A 23,223-nucleotide genomic window follows, 5' to 3' on the forward strand; every position below is an offset into this window, starting at 1 on the left:
ATTCCATCAGGCGACAAGAGCATTTTGGTTGGATATCTGCAGCATTAGCAATGGGCTGCCTCAAGGATCATCTTAGGCACCCACATCCTGTGTGACACATACATGACTACTTTAATTAGGTTAATTCACTTGCATTGGTGGCACATTAGGATTTACGGGGAGAAAGGCAGTGGAAAACGGTTAAAATTCGTCCAACTAATCAAGAGAGAAAATAGAAAAATCGATTTCCCTGTCTTGGCAACTAATATCCCCTCTATAAGCAAAATAAAAATAGTCATTCTAGCTGTCAGTGATTGGCTAGTCTCACTTCTAGGCCTAACCATCTACGCCTGTTTCATGACATTTAGTTGTAGGAGTATTCCTTAGCAGAAAATTGTTATTGCTTGTACAGTTTATTAACTTTACGCCTTCATAGGTCTCCATCAAATACCTTTTCTGCTTTTCTTTAAATGTTCACATTCTTTATCTGTTGGTTATCGTTGAGTGTGCAACCAAATATTCCTCTTGTGCTTTACTCATTTTGCAGAACTCAGGAAGAGAACCCCAGGAACTTGCTTCTGTGTGGCAGCCTTCACCTCGCCATGTACTGCTCTCTGAAACCAAGGCTTGCTAAACATATAGCATTAAACATTAGTTGCCACCTCCCAGATCACTCACGTTCCTTTCCACATTGCCCTAAATACACAAGCAATCCAGAACAGGGGAGGGAACTGGCCAGGGGGCAAACAGAATAAACATAGGTTTATATGCGTTTAGAAACACTGAAAGAGACACAAAGACCACGCTCACACAAGTCTGTTTTTGAAAATGAGATTTAGTGCACTAGACCGTGCCACAGCCAGTGATTGAAAATGCATGGCTATACTGAAGTTCATAAAAAGAACCCCACACCCAGGCTTCTTCCAATGACTCGGATAACTAGGGCTAGTAGGGGGGATACCTGTAAAGCATGTCAGTTCAATACTTTAGTGCATGTAGCTTGGCTCCCTTATATCTGGAGTTCTACTAAGAGCACCACAGCAACACATCCAAACGGATACCACTGGAAAGGGTTCCTAAACCGAGTTATAACTAACGGCCTTGTTAGGTCATAAGTGTTTTTAGAACATACACACCTCCTGGAACACATTATTATCCTTTCCATGAACATTATTTTCTTTTCCCTTTCTGGTCACGAATGTAATCAAATGTCATTAGGTTCTGCACGATATTCTCACTCCTGTAGCAAGACCCAGTTCACGTTATCCTCTGATCAGATCCATTAATCTTAAATATTCTGTTCAAATATGGTTACTAGTCAATATTAAGAGAAGGCACTTATGGCTGGAAATAAAAAAAATATTATTGAGATGACGATACCCACAGAGGGCTTCATCAAGCACAAAAGTTGAGACTAGCTAGATTCCTCCAAGGCATTTTTGCAGGAAGGAAACCAACTATTACCAATGGAAACTAAATGTATCCTGTTCTAAGGTAGTACTGTTATAATAAAACCTCTACTGAACATGGTTATCATCGTCCAGACAAACAAGAGGTTAAGGCTTCCAGGATTGATCTTCCTACATCCTCCAATCCTTGCGCGTCGGCTACCCCATGCTTCACCTGCATGAGTGCCGGCTGAGCATCACCTCTAGAGGCTCACGCCTAATTCAGCATTTTAGTCAATTGCAAGCGTTACAAATGATATAGTATGGATGGAGAGCGCAAACACCAAAGGCGGTAAACTTGGCAGATCATTTTAGTTAGCTCTACAGAAAAGTTGGCACTGCCCAGTCTGGACGGAATATGGTTAAAAAGGAAATGGAGGTGGTTCTACTATAAAAAGACAACAAACGCGACCCCACACAGTGGCGTAGCACGGGGAGGGGCGCGGTCCGCCCCAGGTGACATGAGTTTTGGGGAAGGCGGCTTCCCCCCCTCTCCGTTCTCACCTGCGGCCCAGGAATCGCCAGCCACCTCCTCCCCAACCCCACCCTGCTCTTATATTCGACCACCTAGCTACACCACTGAACCCCACACTGAGTTTTCAGCTTTCGGGTGAGTAGAGCTTGACCAGGTGCTGCAGCTCGGTGGGATACCCCGTCACCGGGCAGCGCTGGTGGTGCTTGACATAAAAGTAGGCGCAGCGGTAGCAGAAGACGTAGCCCGAGGTAGCGAGGGCGGTGTCGTTGACGCGGATTTTACGGCACAGCGGGCAGACCGTCTTCAACTTGGGCAGCAGGGGCGAATAGGTGTCCTGCGTGAAGTGGGCTGGTGCAGGCGGTGTTGGGAGGGCTGTCAGCGACTTCAGGGTCTCCTGGTTTTCGGAAGAGTACCACCAGTCCAGGAACTGCAGGAAGAACACGCCCACCGAGAGGCCCGTAGAGAGGGACACGGCTGCGCCCCCTGCCGCCCTCTTCAAGGCCGAGGTGGCCCTCTGACGGAGGCTGTGAAGGACAGGAGAGAAGCACAAATAGTAAAAAAGTCAGTCTGCTAAGAAAACACCAGCCTGTCACATAGGTGCAGCTCATTTACATTTGACAAGAGAGTATAGTTATTTTTATAGAAGTGTAAAGAACGACAACATACTTTGACAGTTTCAGTGAGGTACTAACAAACGGGGAGGGAGCTTTACCATTGACTTCTACTACTGAGTTTACCCCTCAAGAAATTATCCTTAAAAGTAAATACTCATGTTTACCAAAAACATGCAACACTTTTTCTCAAGACACTGGTTACACCCAATAACCACCAGAAGCTCCATGGTCCTTCCCGTGCACTCTCTGCCTTTGGTTTCTTGATCCTCCCCTCCCACAACCACCGAAGCAAGTAGTCAATCCATGGTTGGGTCAAACAGTCACCAGCCCCTACGGAATTCTGCAGTGATGTGAGATATGGCCATATGGTAGCATTGCATACTGTTAGTGTAGGCCCAGCAGTTCATCCTTATAGGCATTTAGCTGGGGAAAGGAACGGGATGAAGAGGGGAAGAGAAAAAACACACATGATGCAAGTAAGAGCAATATAGAATGCATTCGCCTTTCTACTAAGTGTATTTTTAGATGTTCTGTGCAGCAACGTTCTAGGGCCCAGTGTTCATCCATTGCTGAAAAGCAACTGATAGGGTTTGAAGGAGTTTCAGATGATGGCGCTCTACCTAGAGTATACGTTACACTCTGTGGGGAGATGAGTTCTAATGCGTGGTGCGTTAAGGGCGAACGGAATGACCCTAAAACCGTTCCAAGACAATCGAAAGGATTACCATAAACTGTAAACAGCAAAGCTCTCGCAACCACAAAACAGTGTGAAACATAAAAAACAAAAGTGACAATAAAGTAGCAGAAAGCAGCAGATCTCTATGTTCGTGTTCTTTTTCAAAAGGATGTTTTATTGGATCCACAATCAGCCGACACGTGTTTCATCGTGTTAAAGTGGAGTCAACACGACTCTTCAGGGCTGATGAAATAAAATGAACATGTGTATAGTACATTTCACTGTAACACATCTGGTACACTTATCAGTGATAGAGACGTGCACGTAAGTGGAAGTGACGGATTGTTATGTGCCTAGTGGCCGTTTAGTGATTTGCGAACCATGCACATCCACACTCGCATCCTGGTGACGGTGGTAAAGTGCGTGGGTAACTGCAAAATCATTATTATCTGTTTCAACGAATCTTTTTCTGTTAATATAAAATGCCCAAATAACATGGTTTGTTGTCTCATGCTCACGAAGAACCCGCGATTGCGAAGGATCAGGGTGTAAAAGTGTCAATTACTCCATTCTACTAAGCACACAGGTGAGTATATCGTGCTCAATAATAAAAACAAACACAAAGTGGGTCTATGTACCAAAAAACAAAAAGTTCATGCAACTCTGTAAAACCCCCACTAGTACCAATTGTAGCCTACCTGGTATAAAGACCCAGGCATCTATGGGTTGATGCAAAAATGAATACGAGTTGATAGAAATATCTATATATTACAAAAAAGAGTAAAAAAACAACGGGAGAAAGTTAGGAGTAGGCAAGTGGTGTTGATCGCAGGGTGCAGTAAAGCATTGTTAACTGTAGCTTACCCTGTAAAGATATTGACGGGTCTGTCAATATATTTAATGAGCAGAGAACCCTGGTTCCGGGTTTAAAGCTGTGTTTCACACAGCTGTATTGATATATTACAACAATGTTGCTCGTTTGCTCCAAAATGAGACTGCACGATAAAAGGAAAGCAAAATGAGGCTATATTAAAAAAAAAGCTGAAAGGAAAGCGAATAATAATAAAGTATCCGATAACTGCATATGCAGTCCGATCCATTAGTAGACCGTAGTGTACATACCTAAACAGAGTGTAACGTATACTCTAGGTAGAGCGCCATCATCTGAAACTCCTTCAAACCCTATCAGTTGCTTTTCTGTTGTTTATTCAGATTGGTTGCCTCCACGTTACTTTTACTTGACCAGTTCACTTTATTTTTCCCCATTATGGACAGGGATAAGGTAGCAGCAGACCTCTTCGACAATCTAGCTAAAGGAATGCCTACACACCAGGCCTCTGCCACTACAGGTCCTGCACCTGTGGAGGGACTCAGGGAAAAGTTTTTCAAACTTGAAAGGCTAAAAAAACAAGAAAATTCTCGGTGGTGGGATGGAACCACCCTGAAATATTACAGAAGAATCAAACAAATTCCTAGAGGTTTACATTCCCAGACCTTTCCCACATATGACAATCTTGACATTGACTTAATGGTCAAGTGGGAGGAGTCTCTTAACCAGAACTCTATGACCTTAATGGACATACTAATAGAGAGTGCAGAACGAAAGTCTGCTAAACTTTTATTAGAAATATCCACCCTAGAACAAGAGATCAAAGATCTAAACAAACCTGAATCCACTGTCAAAAACTATACCATTTTGGATGAAATTCTCCTTAAACATCAGGCAGATATCAAGACCAGGAAGGCCCGACAAATCAGAAGGGATGAGGCTGACTACAGAAATGGGAGGGTATATACTTATGAACAAAAATACGATTCATTGATTCCTAAATCTAGACAAGGCTCCCAGACGGGTAGATCTACTACAGCTAGCTCAGTAACTTCGAGTACCTCCTCACTCAACTCTGCTGGACTCGTAGAATCTGAGAATGAAAGAACAGAGAATACTGATCTTATTAATATGCCATTTTTTTTAGAAATGGAACGCATCAGAAAGGGCAACAGAACAACACTAACCAGGGGCGCCACAGACCCAAAACCCACAGGGGTAGGCGCAGCCTCAAACGAGGAGTATCGAAGAAAACTCAGGTCAGGCACACAAAGGAATTGACCAACTCAGATGATACGGTTCAAGTAATCAACCTTTCTTCTTTTCCTCTAACCACTGACATGGTTTCCTTACTTGGCAAAGGTCTGAACTTTAACCCTTACACCACTGGTGATATCTGTCAGAGTAAAATTGACATTTTCAAGTTTATACGAAATTTAAAGTTGAAGAAATATTTTGCTTGTAAATCTAATGTTACTAGTGAATCTAGACCCTCTCCTACTGTCTGTGACAAAGACGTTTTGACTATTAAAGATGTTCAAGCAACCCATCTGCTTCTTTCTTTAACGGATAGAGAAGAATGCCCTTATGACATGGAGAGGCTTCTAGAGGAACTAGATATTGAAACAGATTATGGTCAGGCCAGTGGCCTGAAAAACAAATCTAGGTGGACCCCAACTCTATCTGGGGGTAATGCGATAGATAATTTTCACAGGCATGTCCTGGACGACATAAATAAATTAAACATGAAGAACTTAAAGGACAAATTTAAATATAAGGAAAACCTGACAAAAGGTGAACGTCTTGCACTCTCTATTCTTAGTGATAACTCGAACATTATCATTAGGGAGGCTGATAAGGGGGGCAATGTGGTTGTGATGAATCTCGTGGATTACAACAATGAGGTTTTTACACAACTGAGTGACACTTCCTGTTATGAACCACTTTCTCAAAACCCTATGGGTCCTCTAACCATCCTAATCAACAAATTGTTGCTTGAATGGAAACAATCTGGCCTTCTGGACGATGACGAATACCTATATCTGAAGGTTTTTAGACCTACTTTTCCTTGGTTGTATACTCTTCCCAAAATACACAAAAACCTACCATTCCCGCCTGGCAGACCCATTGTCTCGGGTATTGGGGGTCCTACAGAGAGACTAGCGGAATATGTGGACCTTTTTATAGGCCCTTTAGTAAAAAACTTACCATCCTACATCCAAGATTCTAAACATATCTTAGGAATGATGTCAGATATTGATTGGCAACCTGAAACCATAATAGTTACAATGGATGTGGTGGCATTGTACACCAGCATTAATCTTGAACTAGGGATGCAAGCAATGGAGAAAACACTTTCCAACCGACCAGCTTCGCTGTGGGCTCACACGAAGATGTTACTACGTATGATGGAAATTATTCTTGACAATAATTACTTTATCTTTGACCGTAAATGGTTTCGACAGACGAAGGGGGTAGCTATGGGTTCGAAATGTTCCCCTTCCTTTGCGAATTTGTTTATGGGGGCCCTCGAATCCGATCTCATCTGGGGCCCTAAAGGTTCAGCCTATATCGACTCCATTTTATTTTGGGGACGTTACATTGACGATTGCTTCCTTCTTTGGTCTGGCACAATAGACTCTTTGACTACTTTCTTCAAACATCTCAACAACAATACATGGGGTATACAATTTACCATGCAATTTAGCAAAGAAAAGATGGAATTCCTAGACTTGGAATTTTACATAAAAGACAATGAACTCCACAGTAAACTTTACAGGAAACCCACTTCCTGTAACTCTGTTCTCCATGCTTGCAGCTCTCACCCTATACACCAAATACAGGCTATACCTTATGGTGAATACCTGAGAGCCAAACGGAACTGTAGTGAGCCTAGAGAATTCGACAACTGTCTAACCAACATGAAAAACAGATTTCTAAATAGAGGTTATCCCCTCCAAACTCTGAAATCAGCAGAGAAAAGGGTTCGTCGCGCCTCAAGACCAGATTGTCTAAAGAAACGTACCGAAAGTGAATCCTCTACCCAAAAAATTAGACTCATTACTGAGTTTAATGCATTACACCACACAATCTCCAAGAGTTTTAACAGACATTGGAAACTGTTAACTGAAGACACAACCCTAAGAGAGTGGCTACCAGAGAGACCAGCCATCACATATAAAAAGGGATGTACACTGAAAAACAAACTTAGTCCTACGGTCCCACATAATACTTCAGCCTCAGATTGGCTTACTACACATAGCTTAGGTTTCTTTAAATGTGGTTTCTGCTCCTTGTGTGTTTGGGGTAAACATGGCACTAAAACATTCAAAGGTCATGATGGTGTCAGATATACAATCAGACACAACATCACATGCCTAACTAGATACGTTGTTTACATTATTGAATGCCAGTGTGGCAAGATATACGTAGGCAGTACAATTAGACCCCTTAAAGAGAGATTAGCTGAACATATGCGGGCTATTCAAAAAAGAGATCCTAAATACCCGGTTGCGCTGCATATTGCAGCATGTCAACCACTTGAGGATGAAGTGAAGGTACGTTTCTTTGGTATTGACGTAATCCCCCCAAACATCAGGGGGGGCAACAGAGAACTTACTTTGAGACGTAGGGAGGCCACGTGGATCATGCGTTTGCAGTGCGTGGAACACGGGCTGAACTATGACCCAGAGCTTCAATTCTTTTTAGGAAACTAATGCCCCATTGTCTCTATAAAATGTTGCACATGAATCACTTGTCCGTAATATGATAACACATTTTGCAAATAGACATGGAATCGTTTAGACTGAAATGAGAACTGCATGAACGACTTCATTGGAGATATGGTCATACAATTAGTTCATTTTGGGAGTCATGACTCCAACACAGACCTTTTTTGATTTTTATTTACCATATGATTTTAATGTGCTGGATTACCACAATGATAATTTTCACTCAATTATGATGTATTTAATAGCAAGTGCAAAACTGTGGCTTATGATCTACCATTATAACATGTAATCTTATAAATTCATATTAAGAATGATATCAATGTACACATGAAGATTGTCATGTCACCAGTCACCGTGCGAATTCACATTTCACTTATGGGTGCTTAAGTCGGGGTTCTCCAATCCAACGCAACAGCGTTTACGCATATTTGGGAATCAACTCAAACAATTTTTCACTTGACCACTTGATTCATGACTCTAATTTAGATATGGATAGTTTGCCATCAGGGATTAGATCTACCATGAGGCTTAATCTTTTTTCGCGATCTGAACTGGTTGTGAAGTTTCACATTTTCGAATAGACGACTTGACTCATTTCGTTATTTTAATTGTTTTATTACTCTTTCTGTTCCTTATACAAATAAACTCAATAAGAATACATGAGATGATATTAATAGATTCTCACGGATCTATGCGTTTACATTTGATCTCATCCTTTAATTCCAAAGGAGATGTTCGGTAAGAGCGCCTAATTTGTTAACAGAGAGGAACTCACCTCCATCCTACTATGCCCTCATGTAAAATGGTGTTTTCGTTTAATTTGTACTTTTCGATTTTGTTCGCTAGTTAGGCGACCCACAGCAAACATTTTCACACCCAAAATGGCGGTCACGTTTTAACGTGGTAATCATATCAGCACGTTCTAGCTAATGATCGACCTAAACTATATTAGTCTGTCCGGTTTCCGGTCACGTGTCCGTCTTTGGAACACGGCGACCGGGAAAACACAGAGGAGGGATACCGATTTTCAAGTAAGAACACAACACCCTGTGTACTTGCGTTTTTTCCGATACATAATCTATTCTCTGGAGGTATACTCACTACCGCCTCCGTTCTTTCGTTTTTCTGTACTTAGTTCACTTACCTACGGAGACTCTTAACCAAGAACCAGCCTTAAAACTTTAAACATTCGGATCCCCTCCCGGTACGGTTAAACACCCACACGTGTTTAGGTATGTACACTACGGTCTACTAATGGATCGGACTGCATATGCAGTTATCGGATACTTTATTATTATTCGCTTTCCTTTCAGCTTTTTTTTTAATATAGCCTCATTTTGCTTTCCTTTTATCGTGCAGTCTCATTTTGGAGCAAACGAGCAACATTGTTGTAATATATCAATACAGCTGTGTGAAACACAGCTTTAAACCCGGAACCAGGGTTCTCTGCTCATTAAATATATTGACAGACCCGTCAATATCTTTACAGGGTAAGCTACAGTTAACAATGCTTTACTGCACCCTGCGATCAACACCACTTGCCTACTCCTAACTTTCTCCCGTTGTTTTTTTACTCTTTTTTGTAATATATAGATATTTCTATCAACTCGTATTCATTTTTGCATCAATCCATAGATGCCTGGGTCTTTATACCAGGTAGGCTACAATTGGTAGTAGTGGGGGTTTTACAGAGTTGCATGAACTTTTTGTTTTTTGGTACATAGACCCACTTTGTGTTTGTTTTTATTATTGAGCACGATATACTCACCTGTGTGCTTAGTAGAATGGAGTAATTGACACTTTTACACCCTGATCCTTCGCAATCGCGGGTTCTTCGTGAGCATGAGACAACAAACCATGTTATTTGGGCATTTTATATTAACAGAAAAAGATTCGTTGAAACAGATAATAATGATTTTGCCGTTACCCACGCACTTTACCACCGTCACCAGGATGCGAGTGTGGATGTGCATGGTTCGCAAATCACTAAACGGCCACTAGGCACATAACAATCCGTCACTTCCACTTACGTGCACGTCTCTATCACTGATAAGTGTACCAGATGTGTTACAGTGAAATGTACTATACACATGTTCATTTTATTTCATCAGCCCTGAAGAGTCGTGTTGACTCCACTTTAACACGATGAAACACGTGTCGGCTGATTGTGGATCCAATAAAACATCCTTTTGAAAAAGAACACGAACATAGAGATCTGCTGCTTTCTGCTACTTTATTGTCACTTTTGTTTTTTATGTTTCACACTGTTTTGTGGTTGCGAGAGCTTTGCTGTTTACAGTTCATCCATTGCTGTCCTTGGAACAGGGAACATGCTTACCAAAGTACCGCTATGCCTTTTACTCACAGGCATAGAAGAGTTCACTGGACTAGGGGTGCCCATATATCTTCATACCTGTTCCAATTTTACTATGAACTAGAAAGGTACTTGCCTGTTGCTTCACTGCTACTGGGAGGCAGAGTGTACTTACTTGCACTCTTTCGTGCACGTGGTGCTTAACACCACCCCATCTCTTGCCCAGACAGGTGGCAGAATGTTATGGGGCATCCCTTGTATAGTCGTAAAACGGCTTACCCATAGGTGTTCTTCCCTACCGCAGGAGTCTGGGATTTTGGAAAGCAGCAGGAGTTGCTTTGTGCTACTGTGTCTGGCTCGAAGTTATTGGCTGGTACGATCATTTCCAAGCCCAGTGTCCTAGCCACGCAGCATCTCAATTCAGACTATGGAACTACTTGCTACTAAATCCAGGCACCAATGCGCTGGGCAGACATACTTCCTCCTCAGCAGCACTCATGTCACAAGATACTTAATGAACAGCTTCATATGTGTCAAGCTGAAAAAATCTCATGGTTTTCTGCAAACAACTGTTTTTTTTTAAATCTCAGAAAAGGCCGCCGTGGTGGTCATTTACGAGCCAGTAAACTCAGGCTCCGCCTCAGACATGGTGTATTCCCTACATAAAAATGTTTTTAAGCATTCCTGAGTTCTTTAGGAATTAGGAGGACATGCAACTGGATGATACATTTCCAAGGCCTCCATTTTAAGGTATCTACTACAGACTGATATTTTTGAATATATAATATAACCCTCGAGCGGTCTTTGGGTCACTCCCTTGCTCACGACTGGATGAAGTTGTTGTCGCTTTGATTCAGTCTTTCCTCCACGCTCCTGTGTTTGTCTTGCATAGAAGCATTTCAGTTTCTCTGTGTTCTCATGGATATGGTGAGGCATGCCATTGCACAGGGACTCGATATTCCCTGCTGCTCAGCCAGTGACTGAGGTCATTGTACGGTTGGAATGTCGAGAGGGTTTGTGCTTTGATGAGGGGACAGTCAGTGTGAGAAGGGATCAGCAGCAGGATGCTGCTCTTTGTGGGGCTTTATCTGTAACCTACAACTAAGCTAATAAACCTACTTCCTTCATAACCAATGAACACCCATCCTTCATTGCTACACCCCTGCACTCAGTTTTTGCTCTTCACCTCGCTGTGGCTTCCTACACTATGCTACATGTATTTATTTTTTTGTTTTGTTTTTTACATTTTTCATTTTATGTGGGCATGGCATCTACAAGATACTGCCAGACCACCTGCTTCAGTCTTTGTGTGCTTGTTTTTGGGATTCCCCATCACCCGCCCTCCTGCTGCTCCATGTTATATTATATCTCTATCTATATATATCTAAAGATAGCGGGCCTAACAACTAAAAAGTGCTGCTGAACCACTCGCTTTCTTTTGCACACTTTACAACTGCTTCTTTATGCTGTTTTTAAAAATCACGGGAAAGCAATCCCGTGATTTGACCGGCATAAGCACGTCTTGTTCAACCGCTGCGAACAGGCACACGAATATTCTAGAGATTCTCCATGAATAGAAGGGGGATCTAGAAACGAAGTATCCTGATCCTGAAAACTCATTGCAATTGATCAGTGATAACCTGCTACCAATGAAATCAAACTAAGGATTTCCCCCCCCTCCCCAAATGTGACTGTGGGCTATAGCAGGCTTTCCCTCTTTGCTTTACAAGGGTCATCGGCTCATACCCAACTATTTGTCCTGATGATGGTCTTGTGACTAATTTTGATAAGACCGAAACGTCGACCTTCACGTCCACTCCTGCCATTGTAGACATCTCACGTTCAGTGCCTTATTGCGAATGTAACAGTAGTCACTGTACCATATATAACAGCTGGGACGTATTCTTACGTACTGTTGGATTAATGAATGTTTTCCTTGTACATCAGATTTTTTTATGTTTGATTCTAATAACTGATGAATAACCCTTACAATTGTTTCTCAATAATAACAATTTTTGATACATAATCTTTTTGTGTTGCTTCTCTTTATTGTTTGGCTAGTGTGGTAGCCTCACATTGTGACCCTGTGCACTGTTTCAAATAACTGGACCTTTTAATACAATACAGCAACTGATGTTTATAGTTCGGATCTAAAAACTTTTTTCATTAGAGATCCCTAATGCTGCTTAGTAAAGTGTGAAACAAATCCCTTTCTGGCAATTTGTTTTTGATAGATTATCTGCCCAAGCTCGCAAGGGTTTATTGGGTTACCCCGCTCTTCTATTAAGTATACTTAAGCAGCTGGCAGAGGGCACAAGGATGGGGCACGAGCAGAACTATGCTCTGGACTGAGAGTTGCTCTATTACTAGAGATCAGCAACCTTTTTTCTTTTTCGTCCCTCCGTCCTGAATGATCCTTCGTCCTGAATGATCCTTCATCCTGACAAAGGGGCTTCACTCTTTTTTCCCTTGACAAACTGCTTGCCACGAGTACTTGCGGCAGTGATTGAGTTGGCAGACGGGGTACATTTGTTTTAGTCACTTCAGTTCTGCTCCCAACTATCCAACAAAACCTTAGATAATTCTTTCCAAATCAATCGGCAGATCAAACTCACACCAACCAAGTCGCATAACAGGACTATAGCCTAAGAGGAAATTTCAGACCATATTCTGTGATGGGAATACTGGAATAGTCCGCGGCATCCCAGACAATCAACAGATAAAGAAGGCCACAATAATAGCAGACTGTGCCCTACTCAAATGCAGATCAAGTATCATAACAAAACATTCCCTTAGCAGTGCATCCAACACTTCCAGTTGCACTACGCACCACACACAAACTTTCATTTTAAACTGGTCTACTAATGATTATTATTTTTTTGACCAGTATTATAGTATATTCTGTCTTGGCCCCGCATGGTCCAATCACCATTAACGCGCCATTGTGTTCCACGCAATCTTCAGATTCTTCTGCTTGATGATCTGTAACGGTCACCTTCTAATCTTTCTTCCCTTCCTTTCTGTAAAGATTCGTACTCTCGTCTGCCATCATTTGTCCAGTGCTCTCTCGAATCATCCTGAAAATATTCTATGGAGCCGAAGGTGCAGGAGGAAGAATTTACAGGAGGAAGAGTTGGCACAGTAACTGGAAGACTAGGCCCATAAAGCAGGAGGTAGTGGCATTTTTGACACTGTTGGTCGCTCTGAAGTGTAAGACTGACCTGGCACTCGGATGGACAGCAGAGGGTTATGGAACCTCCAAAGGATTCGCAACATGTATAATTGGCTTTCGTGCTCTGGTGTTTTCAATGATGTTTTCGATGTTGAAGGTGCTAAGCGGACCCTTCCATAGAAGCTGAAACTCTTGATGTCAAGACGGATCTTGATAGAAAAGAGTAACTCTATGTTGGATGAGAGGTTCTAGAAACCCTCCGCATGGACTGCCTTGAAGTTAATCAGGCATAGGGACAATGCGGAGGTGAGGAAAGGTCTGAGGTTCCCCAAGGGGGACTAGACCTGGTCATCATCGGGCTTGATGAAAGTCTCAAACTAACCTATCTCTGAAGTAGTTAGTTCAATACTTTTTCACATTTTACGCACACAATACATATGCTATAATCTTCATGAACAAGATCCCTTACTTAATGTTTTATCATTTGTAAGTTGAGGTCCTGCTAGTAAATTCTATAAGGAACAATGCCTTTGGTAAGTGTGCTATAAGAATGCAATACGTTTTAGTTTCGACTATCCCTACTAAAAAGTTCAAAAACATGCTGTTTGCATCACATCAATTCTCTAATTTGTTTGTTGCAAGGAAACGCTTATTTTACCACTTCCAAGTAGGGTAAAAGAAAGTACCAACTTGTCACTTTAATAAGCATTGACAGAAGCTAATAGGTCTGGCTTTGCCTGCCAGCATTTTGGCAATTATTATTTTGTTCTGCTACTGTTTTTGCTAAAATATTATTGTTGGAGGTTGCCGCCTTAATCGATCTAAAAAATAAAAATAAAATTGACTAACAAGAAAAATATTTGATGATAAAAAAAGTACTCGTTACCACAGTATTTAGCCCTTGGCACTGAGGGGGAACTACTCTGTGCGTGGATGTGCTCCTTGAGAAAAGGCAGCTTGTCAGAACTCACAGTGAAGTCAGCCAATGGCTGAAGTATGCTGACCCATTACTCCAAGACGAGTGCTGGAGTGGGTGGAAGAAAATTGTGAATGACATAACAGACTAATAAATGAAGTCATGCTGAAAATCCCTATGAATAACTATATTTTAGACATAACATCAAAAGGTCTTGACTAACAGCCGATCTAAAAAAGCCAGTAGGTCTGGCATTGTCTGCCAACGTCTTGCCTTTGCTAATGCTTTTTTGTCATGTTATGCAAATCTTCATTGCTATTGAATAGGCAAGTAAAGACAGCTGGAGAGGCATGGAAAGACAGTGTTGCATATCTAGATATCTGTAGCTAGTGTTGCTTATCTAAATAGCTAAAGTTGCATATATAGATAAGAGTTGCATATCTAGTTAGAGTTGTGTATTTCGATAGTTAGGCTTGCATACAGAGAAGGTTGCACAGATAGAGGGATGTATAGATTGGTTTAGATAGAGTTGCAAAGAGATATATATATTTGCAATCTATACTACTATAATAAAGGAAGAACTTTCCGCCTTTGAGGCGGGTAAACTCGGGAACCACAGCGCCAATCCACACACCCGATACACCGTTGGAATCGTCAGGGTGTGTAGATGGTCATAGGCTATATAAATTAAAAAAAAAGTTATTTAAAAAATTTACTGTAAAAAAAAAAAGTAGTCCCTCCGAAGTAGCGCCGGCCGCGACGTGCGTGCTCACGTCAGGAGCGCGGGGAGGAGCGGCGTCCAGGAGCGCGACGAGGAGCGGCGGACATGGCGCGGGGGAGGAGTGGTGATGTGAGGAGCAGCGGACAGGCCAGCGGCGGTGCGAGCAGCGGACAGGCTGGAGGAGCGGCGGCTGAGGTAAGGGAGAGGTGGACATGGCGCGGGGGAGGAGCGGTGACGTGAGGAGCAGCGGACAGGCCAGCGGCGGTGCGAGCAGCGGACACAGCGGACAGGCCAGCGGCGGACAGGCGGGAGGTGCGGCGGCTCAGGTAAGGGGACCCATGTCGGGGCAGGCGGGGGTCGGGGCAGGCGGGGGTCGGGGCAGGCGGGGGCCGGGTGGGGGCCCGGGCTGCTGCACAATGTCGGGGCGGGCGGGGGTCGGGGAAGCCTGTTGCACCCGGACAAGGTCGGGACGGGCTGCTAGTAATAAATATAAAAATAGATAAGTAGCTTTGCAAAGATGAATAGATTTGCAAAAAGAGACATAGTTGCATAGATAGATTTGAAAGTGAAATAGAGTTGCATGGATTTGCAACGAGAGAGCTGCAGAGATAGAGTTGCAAAGCAACAGAGTTGCATAGATAAACAGAAATAGCTGGACAGATGGATAGATAGACAGGTATATAGAGAGACACGCAGGTGGGCTGACGGTTAAGTAGATTGATAGATACACAGACTGATGGGTTAGGGAACTGCGATACACGGCACAGCTTCAATTAGAAATATAATAGTTAAATGTTTATAAGAGCATGACAAACAAGATCACTGAAAGCAAACTAGAAGGCCAGACAAGCAGGATAAACAGTCTAAATTGGTTTACAAGTGTAACTATAGTCCTCAATTACATTTACAATGCACACCAGCATAGCACTGCAGTTATAAATGCACTTCATTGTGTGTATACTAAAAAGAGGACACGTTTAGAAAAGGAAGCTTCAAATGTACGAAATCTGGTATACTGTGAAATAGCAGCAGTGAGATAAACAAAGGCTACTCCAAAAATAATTTAGAAGAGCATGAACAGGCAACAGGAACTGAAAGTTGGAATGTGCGCTGTGCTCACACCAAAAACATAAGCTGGTAGAAAGATTCCAGCTATCACATCAGGCTCTAAACACAAAGCCAACACTGAAGTAACAATACAATCATAAATAATGATAAAGTAAATACATAAACACTGGCACTGAAGGGAACTACCCAGTGTGTGGATGTGCTCCTTGTGAATGAGCAAAATACAGTCATTCAAAGTGGAGTAAGCCATTGAAGGAAGCCGGCTGACCCATTGTTTCAGGCTGCATGCTGTAGTGGGTGAAAGCAAAATGTGAATGACACAAGAATAGACTACTGGAATGAAGAGAACTATCGGAAAGACCCTTAAGTGTGAGAGATGCGATCCTCTGGAATGCTCTCCCTTTAGAAATCCGCCTGCTAGAGGACTTATTAGTATTTCGTAGGGCCCTGAAAACTCATCTGTATTAAATTTCATTATCTCTTCTCTTCCGTTCTTTTTAGCGTTGTGTTATGTCCACCATTCCCTGCGCCAGGACGCTCCTTAGCTGGAGCATCTGTGCGCAAAATAAATAACAATAACATAACATAACATGTAAGTATAATGTACATATTATTTTGGGGAAATCAAAAGATCTCTGCTAATGCCGGACCTAAAAATATAGAAAGCTGTAATTGATGAAAATATTAGTAGATGGTGGCAACTTATGGCAAATATTTCCCATTCGGGCCCAGCCCACGTTTGTTAATTTTGGGATAATATCCAAATTAGGCAAATGATCTGTTTGAAAAGTGTGGTAAAGTTTCCACTATTCTAGCGCTACAAAATGCTCTAAAAAAGCTCAGTACAGCCTGGTGTACTACATTTCTAAACAAAACAAGAGCTGTATTGATATCAGGCACGGAAATTAATGGTGTCCCAATTGCAATTGTGGAGTTTTCAAATGTTTACCGTCAATTCTTTGCTGAAGTATATGCTTCTGCAGATTTTTTCGCACCACTTTCAAATGGAACGTTTCCACATGTTGTATGCACAAATTTGTTAAAAATATGTTGATGCAGCAAAAAGCGTAGTAGCTCCGATGCTGCACTTTTTATTAATTTCTGCAGCCCCCTAAATGAGGGTGGGTATATTAACATTTCTTGTGGACCAGGTTGGTGGATTTTGTACACATGATCATGACAGAAGCGCTCAAAGGAAATGCTCCTAGAAAGGAGTTATTACCTGCTAGTTTAGCAGCTTTCCTTATTCACCAGTGCTGAAAGATTGAGCTGCGAAATCCAAAGACATGGGGTGCATTTGACTGCACAGGAAATCGAAAAAAATCACACGTGAAATAACATTCATTATGTAAAAGGACAGTGTTGTGAGGCAAGGAATTAACCAATGTCTAGGTTAGGATATTTCGTTTGAAGGGCAATAAGCGGGGGGTGTATCAATAGTACAATAGTACAGCAGATGCAGTGATACCAGGGTCAGGGGTGTGAGAGGCACATAGACCAAATTATAGCTGTTTTTACTATGAAACCATGGATGAGGGGCACATTTGTATTGGGACCACTGGAACGTTTCCCACCCCACTGGATTAGTGTGCAAAAATGTTACTAGGAAATTTGAGAAGAGTTAAGTACAGTGTACCCTTTTTGAAAAATGCCATGCTAACTGAAAACATGTTTAAACATCATTTCTCTCGAGCTACACTTCAAAATTGAGGAGTCAGATTTTGCTGTTTTGTATTGTAGGAGAGTAGGGTCTGCTTCCTATGGTCACCCCCACTTTTTGCTGTGATTCTCTGGTTTTTCGACTTTACTGTGGCTGCGGGCCTGCTAATCAGACCCACAGCCCAGCTGTTCTCTCTCTAAATTTATACCATGTACTTTAGGTACATACCAGATAGGTTACTGGGTCACCATTGTGAGCCTCTGTATAGTGTACCATAGGTACCCAGGGCATAGGTTCACCTTAGGCCTACCAGGGGCTGCAGCATGTAGTGTGCCACCCCTGGTTTGCCGTCCAAACTGACACCACAGGTCTGTTCACACAACCTGAGTAAGGTGATGTAATCACCCCTTACTTAGATATAGTATACCTATATCTACTTTTACATATAGACACATATACACCTATAAGTCACTCCTATGGCAGGCCTCGACCATCCTGGAGGCAGAGTGCTTGGTTTTATGTGAGAGGGTGCCCTAGCATGAGCTGAGCCCCTCTGCAGCTTTCGGAACCATCTCCTTATAGCTGTTCTATGATATAGCCATTAAGTGCATTATAATCCTCGCGGTTAATGCTAACTTTGGTTTGGCTTTATAAAAACATGTTGTGTAAGGTGTCAAACATTTTGGAATACTACCCCCACGCCAGTCCTGGCGGCGGGGGTAGCATTCCACCCTTCTAGAGGGAGAAGACATGTAGTTACTGCTTTACCCGGTTAAAGTTAAACAGAGCCTCAGCATCACAAAATGGATGCTGCTGCCACAGACACGAGTCTGACCTTTTCTTGCTGGACGAAACTCCGGCAGGGGAGGCCTGGACAATAGGTTTCCTGTCCAGAGAGGTGCCAGCACCTCTCCAGACAGGGTTTTGTGTATTGGGGCAGGGAGGGTTGCATCAGCTGATGCTTTTCCAGACACTGCCTGGGGCACACAATGTGCTCCATGCATAGCCCGGTTCAAACCAGGTGCTGGGGCACTCAGCCCAGCTCTGGCGCGAAACTGGACAAAGAGAAAGGGGTGTAACCATCCCCTGCGCAGGTCCACCCATAGGAGGGACCTAGCCAGGTAGTCCAGCTCCCATCCTTAGTATAAGTATAAGAGCTGTGTCCCTAGGACTTTAAATTACCCTGGACGAAGCTTTGAAAGACATATCTTGGACCTTCGACGTTCCATTCTGACAGGAAGACGGAAGATATCTCCCTTGTGGTCAAGGAGTGACCACCCTGTTCAAACAGGCACCAACAGCAACTTTGCCGGTCTGCATTTTCGAGGCTCCCACAGCAAAACAGAGACCAGTGGCGGACACGAGAGACGTGGGACCCAAACTCTTGGACACCCTGCATTTTGCAAGCTGCACTCCTTCAACGAGGTATCTCGAAGTTGTACTTAGGGGTGCTAGAAGCCCCAGCCCAGGCCCCCAAACTCCGCTAGTGTTCCGTGGGCCCCACTTTTGCATTTGAGCTCGACGCGTCTTCCCGGTTCCTGGTCCGTTGGCTAGTGAGCCCCCTGAAGACTCCATTTTGAAAGTAACTCGCTTTCCTGGTTGCTGAAGGCTTGCTCCAGCTTCTCTGCAAAGGCGAAGCGCCACATACCTTGCTGGTCTGCAGCAGAGCCAATCTCGACATCCTGAGTGGGTTGCGGTTGCCAAGGCTTGTTGGGTCCAATCCGGTTACCGACACCGCAGTCAACTAGATCCATCGTGAGACAGCTCGAATCCAGCGCCTGGTCACTGTCGATGCCTCCTGGACCTCGTGGCTGAAGAGACAAGTTAGACTACTTCACCTGAAATAACCAGACATCGCCTGGTTCCTTCCGGGTCACTGGCTAGTGACCCAGACTCTGTCCCTTCTGCTTTCAGGTTCTTCAGCTCTTCGATCCACCCGGACACTTTTCCTCTGGTAGCCTGCTGCACTTCTTTGCAGCTCTCCATAGAAAACAACGACGAAACCCGACACGAAAAGACACCTATTCACCCTGCTTCCCTGGGTGAGGTAACACGAATAGTTCGGTGCTCCCGTGGCTCTTGACTCTCAAAGTGTCCTAGTTTAAAAGGGTTCCATCCTAGTCCATCCGGAAGTGTCCTTAAATTGTATATTTGTAACTTTTACGATCACCATAGAAAGTCAATGGTAACCCGCGCCTGTGTTTAGACACTGCACGCGTCTACCGTGGGCCTCCTACTTCCTAACCTTTGGTCGATTAGAGTAGCCCCAGCGATTCCACTTGCCCCAGGCCTGCTTTCTAATTCTCTCGTGGTTCTTGTACCACTTCCTTAGTATATGGTTTGTGAGGCCCCTAGGGCATAATGTATACTGTGCAACTTATCATATATTAATTGTGTGACTTGTATTGTATTTTTACCTCTGAACTCAAAGAGTGCAGAGGGGTTGTGTTTAGATTAAATACATATATATTTGATATATACCTTGTGTGGTGTCCTTTCATTTGGTACTCAAGGGATTATAATTGGTAAAACAACTTGCTTAACTCGCCTATTGAAGTCTTAGCCTGATGACTGCTGGTTCATGCTACCACTAGGATAGCTTTCTATAAGGTTGACTTTACAACCACCATCAATAAGGGTCGATTAGACTGGTGCAAGGTGCCCACTAGAACTAGTGGATATCATATGCCAGGCTAACTTCTCACATGTATTGTGTGGACAAACCAAAATGGGTGGCAGAGTATCTCACAAGATGACAGCAATATAGAGAGCTTTGGAGGGTTGTGGGGGGCAACAATTCAATCTATAATTGCAACACTATCACTCATAGGGGTATCTGAGCACTGAGGTTGCTGCATATGAATCGAAAAGCCAGGTCTTGAGTTGCTTTCTGAAGAGTGCCAGGGAAGGAGCCATTCGGAGGTGCGGGGGGAAGTAATTCCAGGCTTTGGCGGTGATGTAGGAAAATGCGCGGCCCCACCGTTGCGGGTGCGATGGATGCAGGGGACATGTGCCAGGGTGAGTGAAGTAGAGAGCAGGCGTTTTGAGGGAAGATGGAAGTACAGCTGGTCGTTGATGTAGGAAGGTCCTTGTCTGTGGAAGGCTTTGTAGGCATATGTGAGCATCTTGAATTGGCACTTGGGGAGGTCCGGGATGGGTCTGGCAGGTGTGTTCTTTATTCTCTGGAGTCTTCTGGGGAGATGGGTGGAGAAACCAGAGTAGAACGCTTTGCCATAGTTGAGGTGGCTGGTGACTAGGTGTTGTGCGAAGATCTTTCTGCTGTTTACTGGGATCCATCTGAAAATTTTGGAGAGTATGCAGAGGGTGTGGAAGCAGGAAGAAGAGACTGTGTTGACTTGTTGTTTCATGGTCAGTTGGCTCCCAAGGATTATGCAGAGGTTGTGGGTGTGGGGGGTGGGACGGACAGATTTACCACAAAGTTTTTACCACAAAATCCAATTACAACACATTTTTTACATCGTAAATAGTTTTACGATACACGTCTTTACCACACAAGTCTTTACAAAGCATATATATTTGAATTGGTGACTCTGCAGTAAGTAGCTTATGTATTTAAAGGGTAATTAAAAAAGAGGAGGTTGGGGGTCTCCACCAAATAGTAAACATGTAATCTACATAAATGTAATTTTTTTTAACTATATACATTTCATTTACAAAAGTGTTTTAAGAGGTATTGTATCATTTTTGAACAGTAGGTGGCAGTGTTAGACTGCGACTGTATTTTCTGTAACTGTAAGCGTGGTAAAAGTGTGCGTGGTAAAGGTATTTCAGATGTGAGTTAATGTAAATGCGTGGTTGTGGTATGAGTTTTAAAATCTGCATTGTAAAAACGTGCGTGGTTAAGTCATACGTCGTACTGTCACACAAACGGGTGTGGGTTTGAGTTCTTCCGGCCACTAGCTGTGGTCCCAGGTGGAGGTGTCCTTTCCAAAGCTCAGTACCTTAGTTTTGTCAGAGTTCAGTTGGAGTCAGCGGTTTCTCATCCAGTTGGCTTCGTCGGTCATGGCATTGCGAAGGTTGGTTTTGTGTCAGAGGGGTCCTTGGTGAGCGAGAGGACGAGCTGAGTGTCGTCGGAGTAGGAGATGATGTTGAGTCAGTGGGATCTGACGATGCCCACGCAAGGGGGGATCGGGGGTCATGTAGATGTTGAATAAAGTGGGGCTGAGGGATGATCCTTGCGGATCACCTCTTATGATGTCCTTAGGAGTGAAGGTGAAATGAGGTAGCCGGATGAGCTGTGTGCGTCCTGAGAGGAATGAGATGATCCATTTGAGGGTGTATAGTTGAATGCCAATGTTGTGGAGTCTGTCGATGAGGATGTGGTGGGTGACGGTGTCGAATGCTGCCGATAGGTCGAGGAGAATCAAAGCCACTGTTTTTCCATGTTCGAGGAGAGTTTGGATGTCGTCAGTTGAGGCGATTTGTGGTCTTGGTGCTATGGTTGGTCTGGAAACTTGATTGAGATGCGTCCAGAAGGTGGTTTTCTTCCCGGTAGTTGGTGAGCTGACGGTTGATGGCTTTTTCGAGTACAATGGCTGGGTATGGATGCAGGGAGATCGGCTGGTAGTTTTTGAGGTTGCTAAGATCGGCTGAGGGCTTCTTTAGCAGGGGTCTGATGTCTGCGTGTTTCCATCTGTCTGGGAAGGGTGAAGTAGAGATGGAAGCATTGAGGAGGTTGGTGAATTCAGGGCGGATTATGTTGGATCCGATGTAGAAGAGAAGGGGGGGGGCAGGGGTTGGCTGGTGCCCCGGAGTGGATGGAGGACATGATGGTTGTGGTGGTCTGGATGTTGAGGGGGGCACAGAGTTTGTGGGTGGTACGTATTGTATTTTCTGTGAAAGTCATGTTGGAGAATTCCTTGATGATTTTGAACAGTTTATTGGTGTGGTTGGCTGCGGCGTTAATGCGGCCCGTGATGGCTGCTCTTTTTACCTCCTTGATGCGCTGGTGGTAGTCGCGGAGTGCTTTTTGTGTGCTGTTCTGGTTGAGGGGTCCTCCGTGATGCGTCATTGCTTCTAGAGTATAAGACAGTTGCGCTTGGTGGTTCTGAGCTCCAGAGTGTACCAGCTACTTGTCTTGGCAATTTGTTGGTTTTTGCCACTTTCAGGGGGGTGACTTTGATGTGTCGGGTGGTGTGGGGCTGAGAGTCTGTGTCCATTGGCTCTCAGTTACTTTTACCCAGATGCAGTGGCTGGCACTTTGGTATTTGGTGGTGGTGGTGAGCTAGGACTTCAAGATAGTAAAATGGATGATTGTGAGATCGGTCCTGGAGAGTTCGATGGCGTCCTTGCGGTCCTCGATCTAGAAGTTGAGGTCACCTAGCAGAACGTAGTGGAGGGAATTGATGGCAAGGGGGCGATAATGTTGATGATGGCGACACAAAATGCTGGCCTGTATGAGAGGGTGCCTCTTATGGTTGTCTTGGCTTCGATGTGTAGTAGGAGGATGAGGTGCTCCATGAAAGGCATTGGGTCGTCATTCGTGGTGGAGCATTGGATTGTTTCTTTGAATATTATGTCAATTCCTCCGCCGTGCTTGTGTGGACGGTCATCTTTTATCTGTTGGGGGTGGCGATGTTGGAGTGGGAGGTGGGATTGA

The 23,223-nt window shown here is 43.7% G+C and overlaps 1 protein-coding gene across 2 annotated transcripts in view; it reads right to left on the reverse strand.

Moving 5' to 3' along the window:
- Positions 1–796: 796 nt before the first annotated feature.
- Positions 797–23,223, reverse strand: part of PEX12 (peroxisomal biogenesis factor 12) — a 68,347-nt gene continuing 45,920 nt past the window's right edge. For both annotated transcript variants that reach the window (XM_078679613.1, XM_078679614.1), the window contains one exon: positions 797–2,426. In XM_078679613.1, coding sequence (XP_078535739.1) covers positions 2,027–2,426 — 400 coding nt within the window. In that variant the 3' untranslated portion in view covers positions 797–2,026. The remainder of the gene's footprint in view (positions 2,427–23,223) is intronic.

This window comes from Lissotriton helveticus, chromosome 3_1 (genome assembly GCF_964261635.1).
Source record: "Lissotriton helveticus chromosome 3_1, aLisHel1.1, whole genome shotgun sequence".
Taxonomy (NCBI): Eukaryota; Metazoa; Chordata; class Amphibia; order Caudata; family Salamandridae; genus Lissotriton; species Lissotriton helveticus.